We start from the raw sequence: 14,406 nt of genomic DNA on the forward strand, positions 1-14,406 counted from the left end.
CTTATAGTTTTCCATAAATTGTATTTTTGGAAACAAAGCTATGCAAAGTTGGGATTCCCTTCCCTGTTTAGAAGCACGAGGGCATCATGAATTATTAATCTATTTAGTATTTCCATGCTGTCAGGCTTATGTTATTTCATATGGATCTGGATATGGAGTGTGTGTGTGTGTGTCGGGGCATAAATAATAAATTACCATAACTGATCACTAGCCAATTAGATGTCTCATATTTAGCAGCCAGTAACAGACTGCTCTTCTAAACTGTGAAACTGTGAAAAAAAATACAATAGAAGTAACATTTTGCTAATAGGAATGTACAGTATGTCATTCTACAGCCTAAAAGCTTGGGATTTACGTAGCACATAGGTCACTCCCAGATGGTTGGGGATCACAATGGTCCTAACAATTAGATTATGGCATACATATACAGTGATTCATTATAGTGGTATAAGTAACTGTAAGGTGGGGTTTAGCCTTTTGTGTTAATTTCTCCAATTAATTTCTGATACCTTTATATTTGCCATTCTCTTTAGTTTAAATCCATTCCTCCAAAAACTGAATAAAAAAACTGTCATAAAACGCTCTGTAAAACTCCCTTCAAGCTACTTGCCTGACAACTAGTAAAAATGGTGGCACATGTACAAAAAAGTGATGGGAAAATAATAATAATAATATTTATTTGTATAGCGTCAACAGATTCCGCAGCGCTAAGTCAAATTTCAAAAACGTCAAATTTTAAAAACACGGATTGTCTGTGAAAATTGGTATGTGCAAATGGATGGGTCTGTAGGATTTAACGGTTTGTTATCGGATAACCAGGTATCTGGTATAACAAGGTAGGGAACCTTGGCTCTCTAGCTTTTGCAAAACTACAACTCCCATCATGCCTGGACAGTGATGGCATGATGGGAGTTGTAGTTTTGTAAGAGCTGGAGAGCCAAGGTTCCCTACCCCTGTTCTAGGCCATTAAGCCACATAGTTAGGTTCTCCGACAGACTCCTGCTTCAGTCTCCGGGTCCAAGCTCACTGACAGCCTGCTCAGCCAATCACTGAGCTGTCCCGTTGCAGCCAGTGATTATCTGAGTTCACACAACATATTTCTTCACTTAATAATGGCCGTTGTAACACCGTCCGTGATTAAATGAAAAAATACATTACATTGATTGTAATGGAATCCCAGCCGAGGTGTATACATTCTATATACACTCTGGCCAGAATTCCTTGTGGCCGCATCGAAAACTGACATGTCAGTCTTGTGCGGCCGCTATTCATAGAATAAGACTAACAGAGCAGACAATGTAAAGTGTGGCCCCAGCCGCACTTTGCTTTTTTTGCTATGGTTAATTGTAATGCTGGCACACCCGCATGTGCCTTCATGCCAATTCTAAAGAATTGAAGTTTCGGCCGGGATGAACTTCATTGACACTGGTTGTTTTGTGACACAGCAGTGTCACAGAACGGCTGGTGTCATACTATGTGTGAACCCCAGCCTAAAGAGGTATTCCCGCCTTAAGAAGTTATCCTCTATCTATAGGGGACAAGCCGATCAGTGGGGGGCCGAGAATCAAGGTGACATGTCCCCCATGAAGGAATGGATGCACAGCTAACTCTTAGCTCATTCTCTTGAGGGCATATGAACATTGCCAAACACTGAGACTGTCAAACCTAGAACATTCCATAGAAAATTAATAGACTAATGGCCATGCATATTTGGCTGGGTGACATCACACTACCACTACTATCAATTAATCTCAAACAAAACAGAAATAATAACACACAGACGACAATACAATAAATAAATAAATAACAAATAAATAATAAATGGAAAAAAAAAGGGAAATGATAAAAAAATAAATATTTATCTTTGAATAAACTTCTCCTGCATCTCCACTAAGTGCCCATCTTGCGTGGATCCATATGATTAAGTAGTAATAGAAAGAAACCTCTCCAGAAGACCACCCCTCTGATCATCGCCTGTTTCAGACCAGATTTCAAGCGACAGAGTCTGAGTTCCACCACATATTACACATACTGCCTGTCTTCTGTGAGAAGACCACCTCTTGTGTAAGCATAGGTGTATATAGTACACTATATGTAGTATATAGGGCAATATAGTGTATATCGCATCTTGAACATATAAGATGATGATGGTAATATTATGGTAAATATAAAAATTAATAAATATATATATATATATATATATATATATATATATATATATATATATATATATTAGTTTAACTTATAAATCTCTTATAGATCCACTTTCCTCCCAGTACAGTAACATACAGAATGTTGTGCACAGAACAGTAGACTGTACAATGGAGCATTCAGTGATGTGAGCAGGACATGCTGACATGTGTAGTTCTCCAGCAGCCTCAGGTTGCTGTAACCTGGTCACACGTGGTCACCTGGTGTAGCGGCCAGCAGATGGCGCTGCAGCAGACGGTATCTATACATCTCTAGTTGCTGACAGTGGTTCCCTGGCCGTGACGTCAGGATGCTGTTGGCAGGGGGTGCAGGGAAAAGAGCCTGCCCCCTCTACCTCCCCTCACACTGTGTGGGACTCACAAGGGGGCAGGTCTGACACTCTCTGCAAGCACTGCTCCAAAGTTTTTTTTTTTATTCCTGAAGTCTAGTTTTTTTTTGTTCTGTCCATGTCCCGTCTGGAGCTTACAAGGATGGTTACACTGGTGACCTAAGTGCGGAATCCTGTGCCCCATCGCCCGGCAGTGCCACACGGTGCGCCCACCAGCCTGCTGCATAGGTAGAGGGAGAAGGTGAAGGAGCAGAGCGGCGCAGCAGGGCTAACAAAGAGCCCATTGTACGGGGGCTGGAGGACGAGCAGCGGGCGGCACAGGGGATGCCAGGCAGCCCCCTACCTCTGCCACATTTGCCAGGCTCACTTTTCTGAGGAACTTTGGATTCTGTAAGGATTGTACTAGAAGCTGCCAGGATGTCCAGGAGCAGGGGCGCTGAGGGGCTCGGAGCTGTCTTACTGGGGCTGCTGGCAGTGTACTCTGCGCTGCTGCATCAGGCTGCAGGTAAGAGGGGGCACAATGGAGTGTGGGCAGGTATACCAGGGCATCAGTCTATGGGCAACAAGAGGAGCATCTATCATATGCCAGGGCATCAGTCTATGGGCAACAAGAGGAGCATCTATCATATGCCAGGGCACCAGTCTATGGGCAACAAGAGGAGCATCTATCATATGCCAGGGCATCAGTCTATGGGCAACAAGAGGAGCATCTATCATATGCCAGGGCATCAGTCTATGGGCAACAAAAGGAGCATCTATCATATGCCAGGGCATCAGTCTATGGGCAACAAGAGGAGCATCTATCATATGCCAGGGCATCAGTCTATGGGCAACAAAAGGAGCATCTATCATATGCCAGGGCATCAGTCTATGGGCAACAAGAGGAGCATCTATCATATGCCAGGGCATCAGTCTATGGGCAACAAGAGGAGCATCTATCATATGCCAGGGCATCAGTCTATGGGCAACAAGAGGAGCATGTATCATATGCCAGGGCATCAGTCTATGGGCAACAAGAGGAGCATGTATCATATGCCAGGGCATCAGTCTATGGGCAACATGAGGAGCATGTATCATATGCCAGGGCATCAATGTGTGGGCAACAAGAGGAGCATGTATCATATGCCAGGGCATTAATGTGTGGCAACATGTGGGTATCAATGAGTGGGGCACAAGAGGAGCATCTATCAAATGCCAGGGCATCAATAAGTGGGCAGCAAGAGAAGCATGTATCATGCCAGGGCATCAATTTATGGGCAGCATATGGGCATCAATGATTGGGCAGTGAAGGGAGCATGTATCATATATCAGGGCTTTATTGTGAGGGCAGTATGTGGGCATCAGTGAGTGGGCAGTAAGAGGGGCATGTACCATATGCCAGGGTATCAATGTATGGGCATCGGTGAGAGGGCAGTAAGGGGAGCATGTATCATATATCATGGCTTTATTGTGCAGTGTTTATTGGTTGTATTGTGTGTAAACGCATGGTGCCCCCAACTCTGTGCCCAGGAAGGCTACGATGATGGAGATGTATATGATGTGGGTAGCATCTGGGCACTGTTTGCAGGGCAGCTAGTCGGAGCCCTTTCTCTAGTACTTTGTTAGTCCAGACAGCAGGACTTTCTGCAGGCCCCTTGTGTTTAGCTTGGGGTGGGAAGCGATGTGATGGTTGGCTTCAGCTGGTATCTCCCTGAATAATACCTTCACTTATTGGGGTATTAGTCATTAATCCTATTGAGTGGTCCTGGATGTGAATGATGGGTGGAGTGGTCATCTCTACCCTTCTGTGACTATTGTAAAATCACTGAAGACTTTTCTGTGTTGGTCAATTTATGAATGTTACTTTTATTCCTGCTAGATGTCCATTGTAGACTGAATTTACACTGGTGTTAAATCTTGGGGTATCCCTCAGATAGTATAATGGCCTTAATGGAGAGGACCTAGTCCAACTGCGAAGGGGCCTCCTAAATTGGTAATGGGGGTGATGGGGTTAAAAGGAAAGTTGCCCAACATGCAAAAAACACCCACCGTCCGTCTCTGCCAAATACCTGAGGCCAATCAGAAGCGCCAAGGCTGCTTGTATGTGGGCATGTCCTCACCCCGCTGACTGAGTGCACTCACTGGCACCTCTGACTGGTATATAGGGCGAGCAGCCAGTCCTCAGTCTTGGCACAAGTAGAATCCCTTGTGTTCCCTCTTATAGACACCTTAATTTGTAGTGTCTGCTCTAATCATGTCTATGGACTCCTTGTTATCACCCCCATTACTTTTCTGATGCTTGCCAACAGTCTCTGGGTGAAATCTATAACCTACAAAGTGATAAAATAACAATAGAATAATGAAAGTAATTGTGATCTTCTTAGCCATTGGGGGGCACAGTACCCTAGGACCCACCAATGGAATAAAGCGTACTAGTGGTCTTGACTCTTTATTTGTAGGGGTCATTGGATTGCCTGGGAGATTACAGGAAGGTCATAAGTGCATGGACTTTATCAGTGCAGATAACTTCTGAGAAGTCCCTGGAGTGTGGATAGGGATCATCTTATCACCAATGTCCTATCAGCCTTTACAATGTATTGCTGGACAATGGGGATAAACGCTGACTACAGCACATATACCCCTGCTGATATCTACAGACACCAACAATACCAGGCCCCTCTCTGGTTATCACCTTTTGTCTCAGGTTGGGTCAATCCAGTGTCAGTCCATTGAGTAGCTGCTCATTTTTCTGCCCCCTTACCCAGCTGGGCTGAGAATGCAGCGGGGATGTGTGAGCATGGCTCAGGGGGGCAGTGGGGCTGGGGGACATTGTAGTGGACATGTTAATCAAATGCATGTTGTGAAAGAACTTTTCTTCTCCTAGTCCAACTCTAATCCATTTAGCTCTCCCCAGGAGGTGACAGATGCTTGGATTGTGGACTTCCTGTTGCTCAGCTCCAGGGTCCTGTACTTTCAGCCTGACTGCCATTTGTTGTGTTACCTGGGGGAGGGGGAGGAGGTCTCGCTGCCTCTCCTGTGATCTGAGACATTTGATCTGCGTTTTGCTGACAGTTTTCTCTTTATCCTTTGTTGATTTATGATGACCCCCCATTGAAAGTGCTCAGTGGGGTGATGCTTTACTGGTGATGTAACCTTTAGGGTTTAGGTAATTCTTAGATAGCTAAATAATTTAATATTATTCTGAACAAGAACAGTTGTTTTCTACTGCATAGAGCTAGAAATTGTAACAGCGCTGTACAATGTCCTCACTATACACTATACTCAATTATTTATATGATAAAAAGAGACTGGCGGCAAAAAGTATTTGTGGTAAAATCCGGCCAGTTATGGTGGACCTGCCGGCAGTCTATAATGGGACAGCAAGACCATCTTCACGTCTTTCAGCTAATAAGTGTGTAGCCACAGTTTCAGGGCCCTATTACATAGAAAGATTATTGTGCAAAAAATTGTTATATCAGGCAACGGGAATTGACCAAACCACTCACGAAAATTATTTCGTATGTTGTTGATCCCACCTTTTAAGCTGACCATAAAATCATTGTTAATCATTCATTTATCTTTCGGTGTATGTACACATTGGGGGAGATTTATCAAACATGGTGTAAAGTAAAAAACTGGCTCAGTTGCCCCTAGCAACCAATCAGATTCCACCTTTCATTTTCCAAAGAGTCTGTGAGGAATGAAAGGTGGAATCTGATTGGTTGCTAGGGGCAACTGAGCCAGTTTTACTTTACACCATGTTTAATATATCTCACCCAATGTTCGTAATTACGATAGTTCAGATATTAGAGTGTATGAATGATCATAATTGCGATTGTAATACTAATGTATTATGCTGACCGATTTCAGGTCAATCCGAAATCATTTATCATTAACCAGAGAAAATAAAAAAATCCCTTTGTCTAATAGAACCCTAAGACCCCAGTGCATTGTTACATCATGGAGGTAAGGTATTGTTATAATTTGTTACCTATGTCACTATAATAGTCTCCTAGAATACATGGAGAAAAGCTCCAAACCAGTGCTACCCAACTTGTTGCAAAACTACAACTCCCAGCATGCCCTGACAGTTAAAGTGCTTGTAGGCCATGTCTGAGAATCTGGCTGCCTCTGGCACTAGGCCTTGTATTTCATTTAGTATTAGGCTAGCCACTAGCACACTGGATCTATCCTAAGGCTATGTTCACACTACGTAAGAGACCGGCCGTTCAGTGACCCAGACGGGTCACGGAACGGCTGGTCTCAGAAAAGATCATCCTGGCAGGTACTGCACTACCGGCCGAATGACCTGATGATTTTCCGGATGATGTTCTGATATAAGCGCATCTGTTCGCGTCCGCATCAAAACTTACTACAGAACACTATGGAGCGTGCGGCCGCAGCCGCTCGCTCCGTGGTGTGCACTGACAGGGTTTTCATTGAATAGTGGCTGCAGAAAACTGACAAGTCAGTTTTCTACGACGCCGCTAGGGATCCCGGCCGGAGTGTATACTATGTGTATACACTCCGGCCGGGATTCCCTCAGAAGGCAGCACTACGCAAGATCCGTGGGATTCACGGCCGTTGTAACTACGGCCGGGATTCCCACGGAGCTTACGTTGTGTGAACATAACCTAATACTGTATGATCTGCTGGGTTCCTATGTGGCTCCTCCTGAAGGAGAGAAGGTCCTTGGGTTTATGCACCATGACGCTCTTTTGTGTACTTTACTTTAGGTGACCTCACTTTGAAGCTATTTATGACTTTACTTTAAGGATAACATCACTGCAGAGATATTTACCTCCATGTGTGAGTTCATGCACAGTAGAAAGAGACCCATCACTTTATACAGATGTACTTTGATTTATCTAGAACTTGTAACTACACAAAAAAGGCTCTAAATAGAGATGAGCGAACCTGGAGCATGCTCGAGTCGATCCGAATCCGAACTTTCGGCATTTGATTAGCGGTGGCTGCTGAAGTTGGATAAAGCCCTAAGGCTATGTGGAAAACATAGTCATTGGCTGTATCCATGTTTTCCAGACAACCTTAGAGCTTTATCCAAGTTCAGCAGCCCCAGCTAATCATATGCCGAACGTTCGGGTTCGGATCGACTCGAACCCGAACCCGGTTCGCTCATCTTTAGCTCTAAATTTACTTGTACACACATACTGATTGTGTATTTTTAGTGTAAGGGCCCTATTACATGGGACGACTATCGTGCGGAAAATCGTTATATTGTTTGAATTTAAATGACAATCACCCTGTGTAATTGCAAAAATAATTTGTTTGTCGATCGTTGATTTAGATCTGACCCTACAATCATTGTTAATCGTTTGCTGTAAGGCTATGTTCACGCAACGTTTTTTTTTAGCTCTGTTTAAAATTACGTCCGTAATTTTAAGTCTAAAATAACGGACGTCATTTGGCTGTCTGGCCTTCTCTTGCAGTGCAATGACTGGTGTTTGTACATTATTCTAGTTTGGGGTTACTAATGGGCCTTTGGGTGTAGCTTAATAGAAAAGTCGATTGAATTTAAAGGGGTTATCCAGCGCTACAAAAACATGGCCACTTTTCCCCCTACTCTTGTCTCCAGTTCAGGTGCAGTCTGCAATTAAGCTCCATTTACTTCAATGGAACTGAGTTTTAAAACCCCACCCAAACTGGAGACAACAGTAGGGGGAAAGTGGCCATGTTTTTGTAGCGCTGATAACCCCTTTAATAGTAAAAACGGAGAAAGAACGATGGAAAAAGAGAGACTGTGTGTGAACAACTAATAAAAAACGTCCGCTGCTTGCAAAAGACGTCCGAAAATAATTGTTATGATCATTATGTTGACGTCCGCGGTGATAACGTCCGTTATTTAGTACATTTTGTGCTTTGGACGTCCGTTTTTCCATTGACTTCAGTGCATTGCCATAGCAGTCAGTTAAATCGCAGCAATAACGGACGTTATTTTAAATTTCAAAATCGGCCACCTTTTCTCTATTTTTGACATTGTGTGAACGTAGCCTAACTCCGCATTTGTTCACTAATTGTTCAGTGTAATTGCACATTGTTCCTTCTTTTGCTGGGGTCAGATGGCGTAAACGCTCGTAGTAACGATTGTTATAACGATTGTAACTAACGACCATCGTTCTGTTTAATATAGTTAACAATTTCAGGTTAAGGATAAACAATCTTGTTTGCGATCGTTTATCGTTAATCAGTAAAAATCGCTTTGTCTAATAGGACCCTAAGAGATCTTCATTTGTAACCACACACACCAGATGTTGTGGCCTATATGGTAGATGATAAACATTGCGTTCATTCACCTCCAGTACAGCGATGGTCACTGATTGGAAGTCCATCATTATTGGGCCTAGTCACATACAGTACATACCTGTGAATATGTTTTTTCCACAATAGCCAGGTTCCATCTATAATTCATAGCAGATTCCTTGTTTTTATTATTAATCATGGTCTATTCGGAGGTGTAGATACATTTACTGGTCCCACTCGGTTTGCACATAGAGGATTCTGTAGCAGACTGACTTTCCCCCCCGTCGAGGTTAAGTTTCTCCTTTGTTCCAACTGGAAGTGATCTGATATCTACACAGCAATCTCTATTCATGTGTCTTGGCATGCATGTCTTGGTCTTGTATCTCTTCTTTGTTCCCAATAATAACATTGAGATTGTAACTGTTCCAATTATTCTTGTTTCCTTCTCCTTCTTATGTTTGACCTGCACATTTTACTAGGAAACCAAAACTTCATCACTTGGACCAGCGTATATTTATTATATTTATTTGTTCTTGGAACGGAGATGCTTTGTAGACATTGGGTTCTTTCGGACTGTCACAAATGAAATGGAAAACTGAAAGTTTAGATAGCTGAAAGTTAGTTTACATGAAGTGATCATCAAAGGGAATAAGAATATTTCAAACTAATGAAGAGAGTAGCAGTATTGAAGAACATACAATATTGTGCACATACAGTATTAGTAAAGGCAGGGATGGGAAACCAATGGTCCTTACAGGGGTACTCCGGGCTATGTGTATTTTTAGTGTATGGCCGGGGAGGGGGTGGATATAGAAGCCGCCGGTCACTTACCTCCTCGGTTCCAGCTCCAGGTCCCGGATCACGCCGCCCCATTCTCCCGTCCTGCATCCGCTTCCTGGTCTGAGCTGCGGTTTGAGACGTAACGTCTCAAGGCCGCTCAGCGATGTTCTGGCTGTTCTGTAGAGCCATGGCAGCTGGATCTATACTGTACAAAGAGCTGAAAGCAGACGGCTACCTTCATTTGATAGTGGCCGGGCTGTTACAGCTCCCATTTACTTCAGTGGGAGCTGAGGTGCAGTAACCCTACTACTTAGTGATGGAAGCCTTTGTATTTGGCTCTGTTCACCGTGCCGATCCAGCTACCGCAGTTGTGGTGAGCTAATCAGCATGTTGTCTGGTATTAGCACCCTATCAATCAGATATTTATGTCCTATCTAGAGGGCTTCAAAACAGGGCTAGACAAGTTCTTAGACCAAAATAATATAAATGCATATGTATAGAACTTATCATCCCTCCCCCTTCCCTGTATCCATCCCCTCCTTGGTTGAACTTGATGGACATGTGTCTTTTTTGAAGGATATCTGAAGGATAGGTTATCGATATGGGTAAGTGTAAGATTCCTTTAATGATTTCTACCATTCATTTTAGAGTAACGTTCAGGATTATAAAACCAAATGATTGTTTTTCACTTATTGGACAAAAATATGCTTAGGAAATGTGGTCGACCTTTTTTTTTTAATCTGCTTTTTTCCCTAAATGGATCCATTAAACGGACAGCAAAAGTGCAGTGTGAACCCAGCCAACCAACAACTAACGTATGTTCCTTTTAAACATACGACAGGAAGAGCTAGCTGCTAGACACCTCTTTTATTAATCCTTAAAAGGATCAGACACCTTTAAATCCACTATTTTTAACAGTAGACATTGCTAGACAATGGGATGCCCCCCAGCTGTGGGCAGATCCTAATAGAATTAGTGGGATTTGCAGATACATATCTAACCATACTCAACCTCTACATATTGGAATCCAAACAGATAAAATATTCAGCTGACTGGCTTTGACTATGATCAAAGGGGTCACATAGATTTGGGTCACACCACTGGCCTAGTGTACATGGTAACTATTGGCTGACCTTGCAGACTGGATGCTGCCATTGCCCTGATGGCATGTCATGACTAGTTGTGTGTATTGGCTAATAATTGGTATTTAATGATTGAAATGTTGATTTTTTTCCCCCCTAGAGTCTACCTGCAGGGCATTCTTCTTACTAGTAATGTAACGTGGGGGGAAGGGCAGTAAAGAAAGGGAGGACTGTAGGTGAGAATTAATCACATTTAACTAGGGCTCAGTTGTTTGCAGGAAACTTGCCTTTCTCATGCTGTGGTGTTGGGAATCTGGATTGTCATTTGTATGGAAATGGGATTCATTACTGGTAACAAAACCAGCCGGCCTCCCCTTGGCATTGTGTGAAGGGGTGAGTTCCTGTTTCTATACCTTAGTCATTATTGGATTATTACAAGGGCCTGTGAAAACAAATATGTTTTTGAGAGATATGCGCTCAGCTGGTGCTAACCTGATATTTTTGCTTACCGCCTCCCTAAACTTTTTTTTTTCAATTTTTTCTCAGAATTCCCTTTTAAAGGGTTTTTCAGGATTAAAATCTTGTATGATTTAAAAAAACAGCATCAAGTCTGTCCATGGGTCGGCTTAATTCGCTTGAATAGAGATGAGGTGCAATACCCAACGTCCCTTTCTTTCCCCTTCTACGTAACTGCATAATGAGCAGATGTCTAATATAAGATTTGCTAGCTTTATTTATGGCGAGAAGATTGGTAAAGGAGTTCTCTGGATTTAACTAACTTCAAGATAGGCCATTACTATTCAGTCATCGGCAGAAATCGTATGAACTACAATTCCAGAAACAGCCACCTGGATGGACATGCTAAAAGGGAATGTAGCAACTTTTTTTTGCTGCTTAGTAGGCATCTTGGCTGACCATCTTTTGTGTATGGGGGTCTCCAAACTCTCCGATGGAGGATTGGGTGGTGGGGCATGTTGGATCTTTGTTCTTGGAGAGATAAGCTGTCACCAGAGGTGTCTAGTAGTGACTGATCAGACATGGATAGTCTATTGTAAGGATAGGTTCTCAATGTTCAGGTCCTGGAAGGCATTGTACTATAAGATATCCATCTGTAATAGTAAATTCTATTAGTTATGAACTGTATGTAATATAATAGGGTATGTACACACTGAGCAAAAGCGACGGAATTCCGCAGCGGATCTCTCTTCCGCGAAATCCTGCCTGCCTCAGTGTCTTATATTGTCTCTATGGAAGGGCTTGCGCGCTTCCGTTCCCACCACTCTCTGTGTAGAGTTTTTGCATTCCCTTTTTCATAATTTTTTTTGCAAAGAAACAGATGAAAAAACTGATGTATTTGTGTGCATCCATTTTGATCCTTTTCTCCATTGACTTCCAATATAAAAAGGATCAAAACGCCTCCGTTTTTTAACACACACAAAAATGTATGACCACATTTTTATGTACATTAACGCTATGTTCACACAACGTAAAACTACGGCCGTAGTTCTCGCCGCAGAACTACGGCCGTAGTTTGACGATGTGTATCATAGCCTAATTTGTAATGGGATCCCGGCCCGGAGCGTACACACATCGTATACGCTCCGGCCGGGATCCCATGCAGCGCCGGAAAAAACTGACAGGTCAGTTTTCTGTGGCCGGAATTCAGTGAATTCCGGCCGCAGAAAGACCTGTCAGTTCACACAGTGAAGCAAGCGGCTCCGCTATGTGCGCTATGGTAAGCTCTGATGCGGGCGCACGCTGATGCGCCCGCATCAGAGCTCTGCGGCCGGAAAGATCCGGCCAAGATGATCCGGCCGGGGTCACGGAACGTCCGGTCTCATACGTAATGTGAACATAGCCTAAAAAAGGAATGCGTTTTAATCTGTTTTATTTTTTTTATAATGGAAGTCAATGGAAACATGGATCAAAACGGATGCACACAAATACATCCGTTTTTCCAACTTTTTTTTGCCAAAACTGATGAAAAAAAAAAAACGGATTGCAGAAAAGTAGTGTAGTGAACGCATAAAACGTTGCCTTATATGACGAGCCTAAAGAGAGCCTTGTGTCTGTATTTCGAGAAGCGTGTCTCCTGCTTGTTTGCTCACATGTTTGCAATATGTAAGGGCTTGGGTTAAAGTGGCTGATACGGTTCTTTATATCTGGAAAGAGAGCTTTGTGTTAGCTGCGTGGGAGTTTAGGGTCTATGATCACAGTCCTTTCCTTTCTACGTCCCTCTTGACCAGGAAACAGACAGACATTTCAAGTTGTTTAGTCCCTTTGGAGTTGTTACTCAATAAAGGAAGTTGTTATTAGGCTAAGTATGTCTGAGGGTTATGCAGGGCTCGGGGCTTTCAGTCAAGCAGTTAAACCTTTTCAAGGAAACAACGGCGAGGAATTAGCAGACTGAAAGAAGATGCATTGTTTGTCAATCCCAAACCTTTCTCCTCTTTAGCCCATTTGCAAGTTATTTCAGCATAAGTAGGAGAACAAAGGCCAATGAATACAAAATGGCCCACCTTCCCAGGTCCTCAGTTTAACATTGAAAACTTTGAAGTCCTCCTTCTCCAATTCACTCTCTTAAGTGTTTTATTTATACTGCAAATCAGTGCACTGTGGACTGTGTTAAGGGTGGATTGTCTAGTTACATTGGGAGATTTCACCCCTTGCCTCACTTCTTTTTGTTTATAAGCCTAAATCTTCACATACACTGTAATTCTGCCACCCCAGGGTGCCCAGGCCAATATTGTTCTTTGACCATTGGATTATTTGATCTACATCTGCATTTAGGTGAGCTAGAGGTCATGGGGGCCTGTCCACGTTAACACAAAGGCTGAAAAAATGGTTTTATAGTGGTCATTAAAGAAAGTTTGTTTTTCCATATTAAGGCCATGTCCTTGGCAGATCACCCGCCGCGGATTCAGCCCTCGCCTGTGGCCTCATGCATCTCCACTGGTCCCATAGGCTTCAGTTTATGGTTTGGATGATTCCGTCGTCCGCCCAAAGAATGAGCGGGTTCATTCTTCTGGTGGTTGGCGGAATCTGCCAAACCATAGAATAAAGCTTATGGGAACAGCAGAGATGCATGAGGCCGTGAGCTGCGGAATCCGTGGCGGGTGATCCGCTGGGATTCTATAGTGTGAGCATACCCTTAGGGCCCTATTCCACAGTAACGATAATCGGCCGAATTGGCCCCATTTGGCCTGATTCGGCCGATTATCGTTCGGTGAAATAGAGAGAACGATTAGCCGATGATCGTGTCATCGGCTGATCATTCATTTAGGGCAAGACCTAAAATCATCGTTCCCCCACCGCGCATCGCTACGGTGGAATAGCGGTGCGCGGCGGGCGACCGACGATTTCAAAAGCGCAGCATCATACATTACCTGTCAGGTCTTCTTCTCTGTGCTCTCTTCATCCCCGGGTCCCGCGCGCTCTATCTTCAGAATGGCCGGTCAGCTGACGGAGCGCTCAGCCAATCACAGGTCGGGACCGCCGCGTGTGACCTGTCAGCTGACCGGCCATTCGGAAGATAGAGCGCGCGGGACCCGGGGATGAAGACAGCGCAGAGAAGAAGACCTGACAGGTAATATATGATGCTGCAAGGACATCGGTAACGATGTCCTTACAGCCCTCGCTCAACGATCATCGGGCCGTGGAATAGGCCCAGTAAACGAGCGGCGATCTAGCAGATCGCCGCTCATTTACATCGTTGATCGGGCCCTCCTCGGCCTGTGGAATAAGACCCTTAGGCTATGTTCACAC

The 14,406-nt window shown here is 43.7% G+C and overlaps 1 protein-coding gene across 1 annotated transcript in view; it reads left to right on the forward strand.

Moving 5' to 3' along the window:
- The first annotated feature begins 2,562 nt into the window (after nucleotides 1-2,562).
- Nucleotides 2,563-14,406, forward strand: part of ROR2 (receptor tyrosine kinase like orphan receptor 2) — a 119,246-nt gene continuing 107,402 nt past the window's right edge. Inside the window, exon 1 of the mRNA XM_069961677.1 lies at nucleotides 2,563-3,044. Within this exon, the coding sequence (XP_069817778.1) occupies nucleotides 2,957-3,044 (88 nt within the window). The 5' untranslated portion in view covers nucleotides 2,563-2,956. The remainder of the gene's footprint in view (nucleotides 3,045-14,406) is intronic.

This window comes from Dendropsophus ebraccatus, chromosome 3 (assembly GCF_027789765.1).
Source record: "Dendropsophus ebraccatus isolate aDenEbr1 chromosome 3, aDenEbr1.pat, whole genome shotgun sequence".
Classification (NCBI taxonomy): domain Eukaryota; kingdom Metazoa; phylum Chordata; class Amphibia; order Anura; family Hylidae; genus Dendropsophus; species Dendropsophus ebraccatus.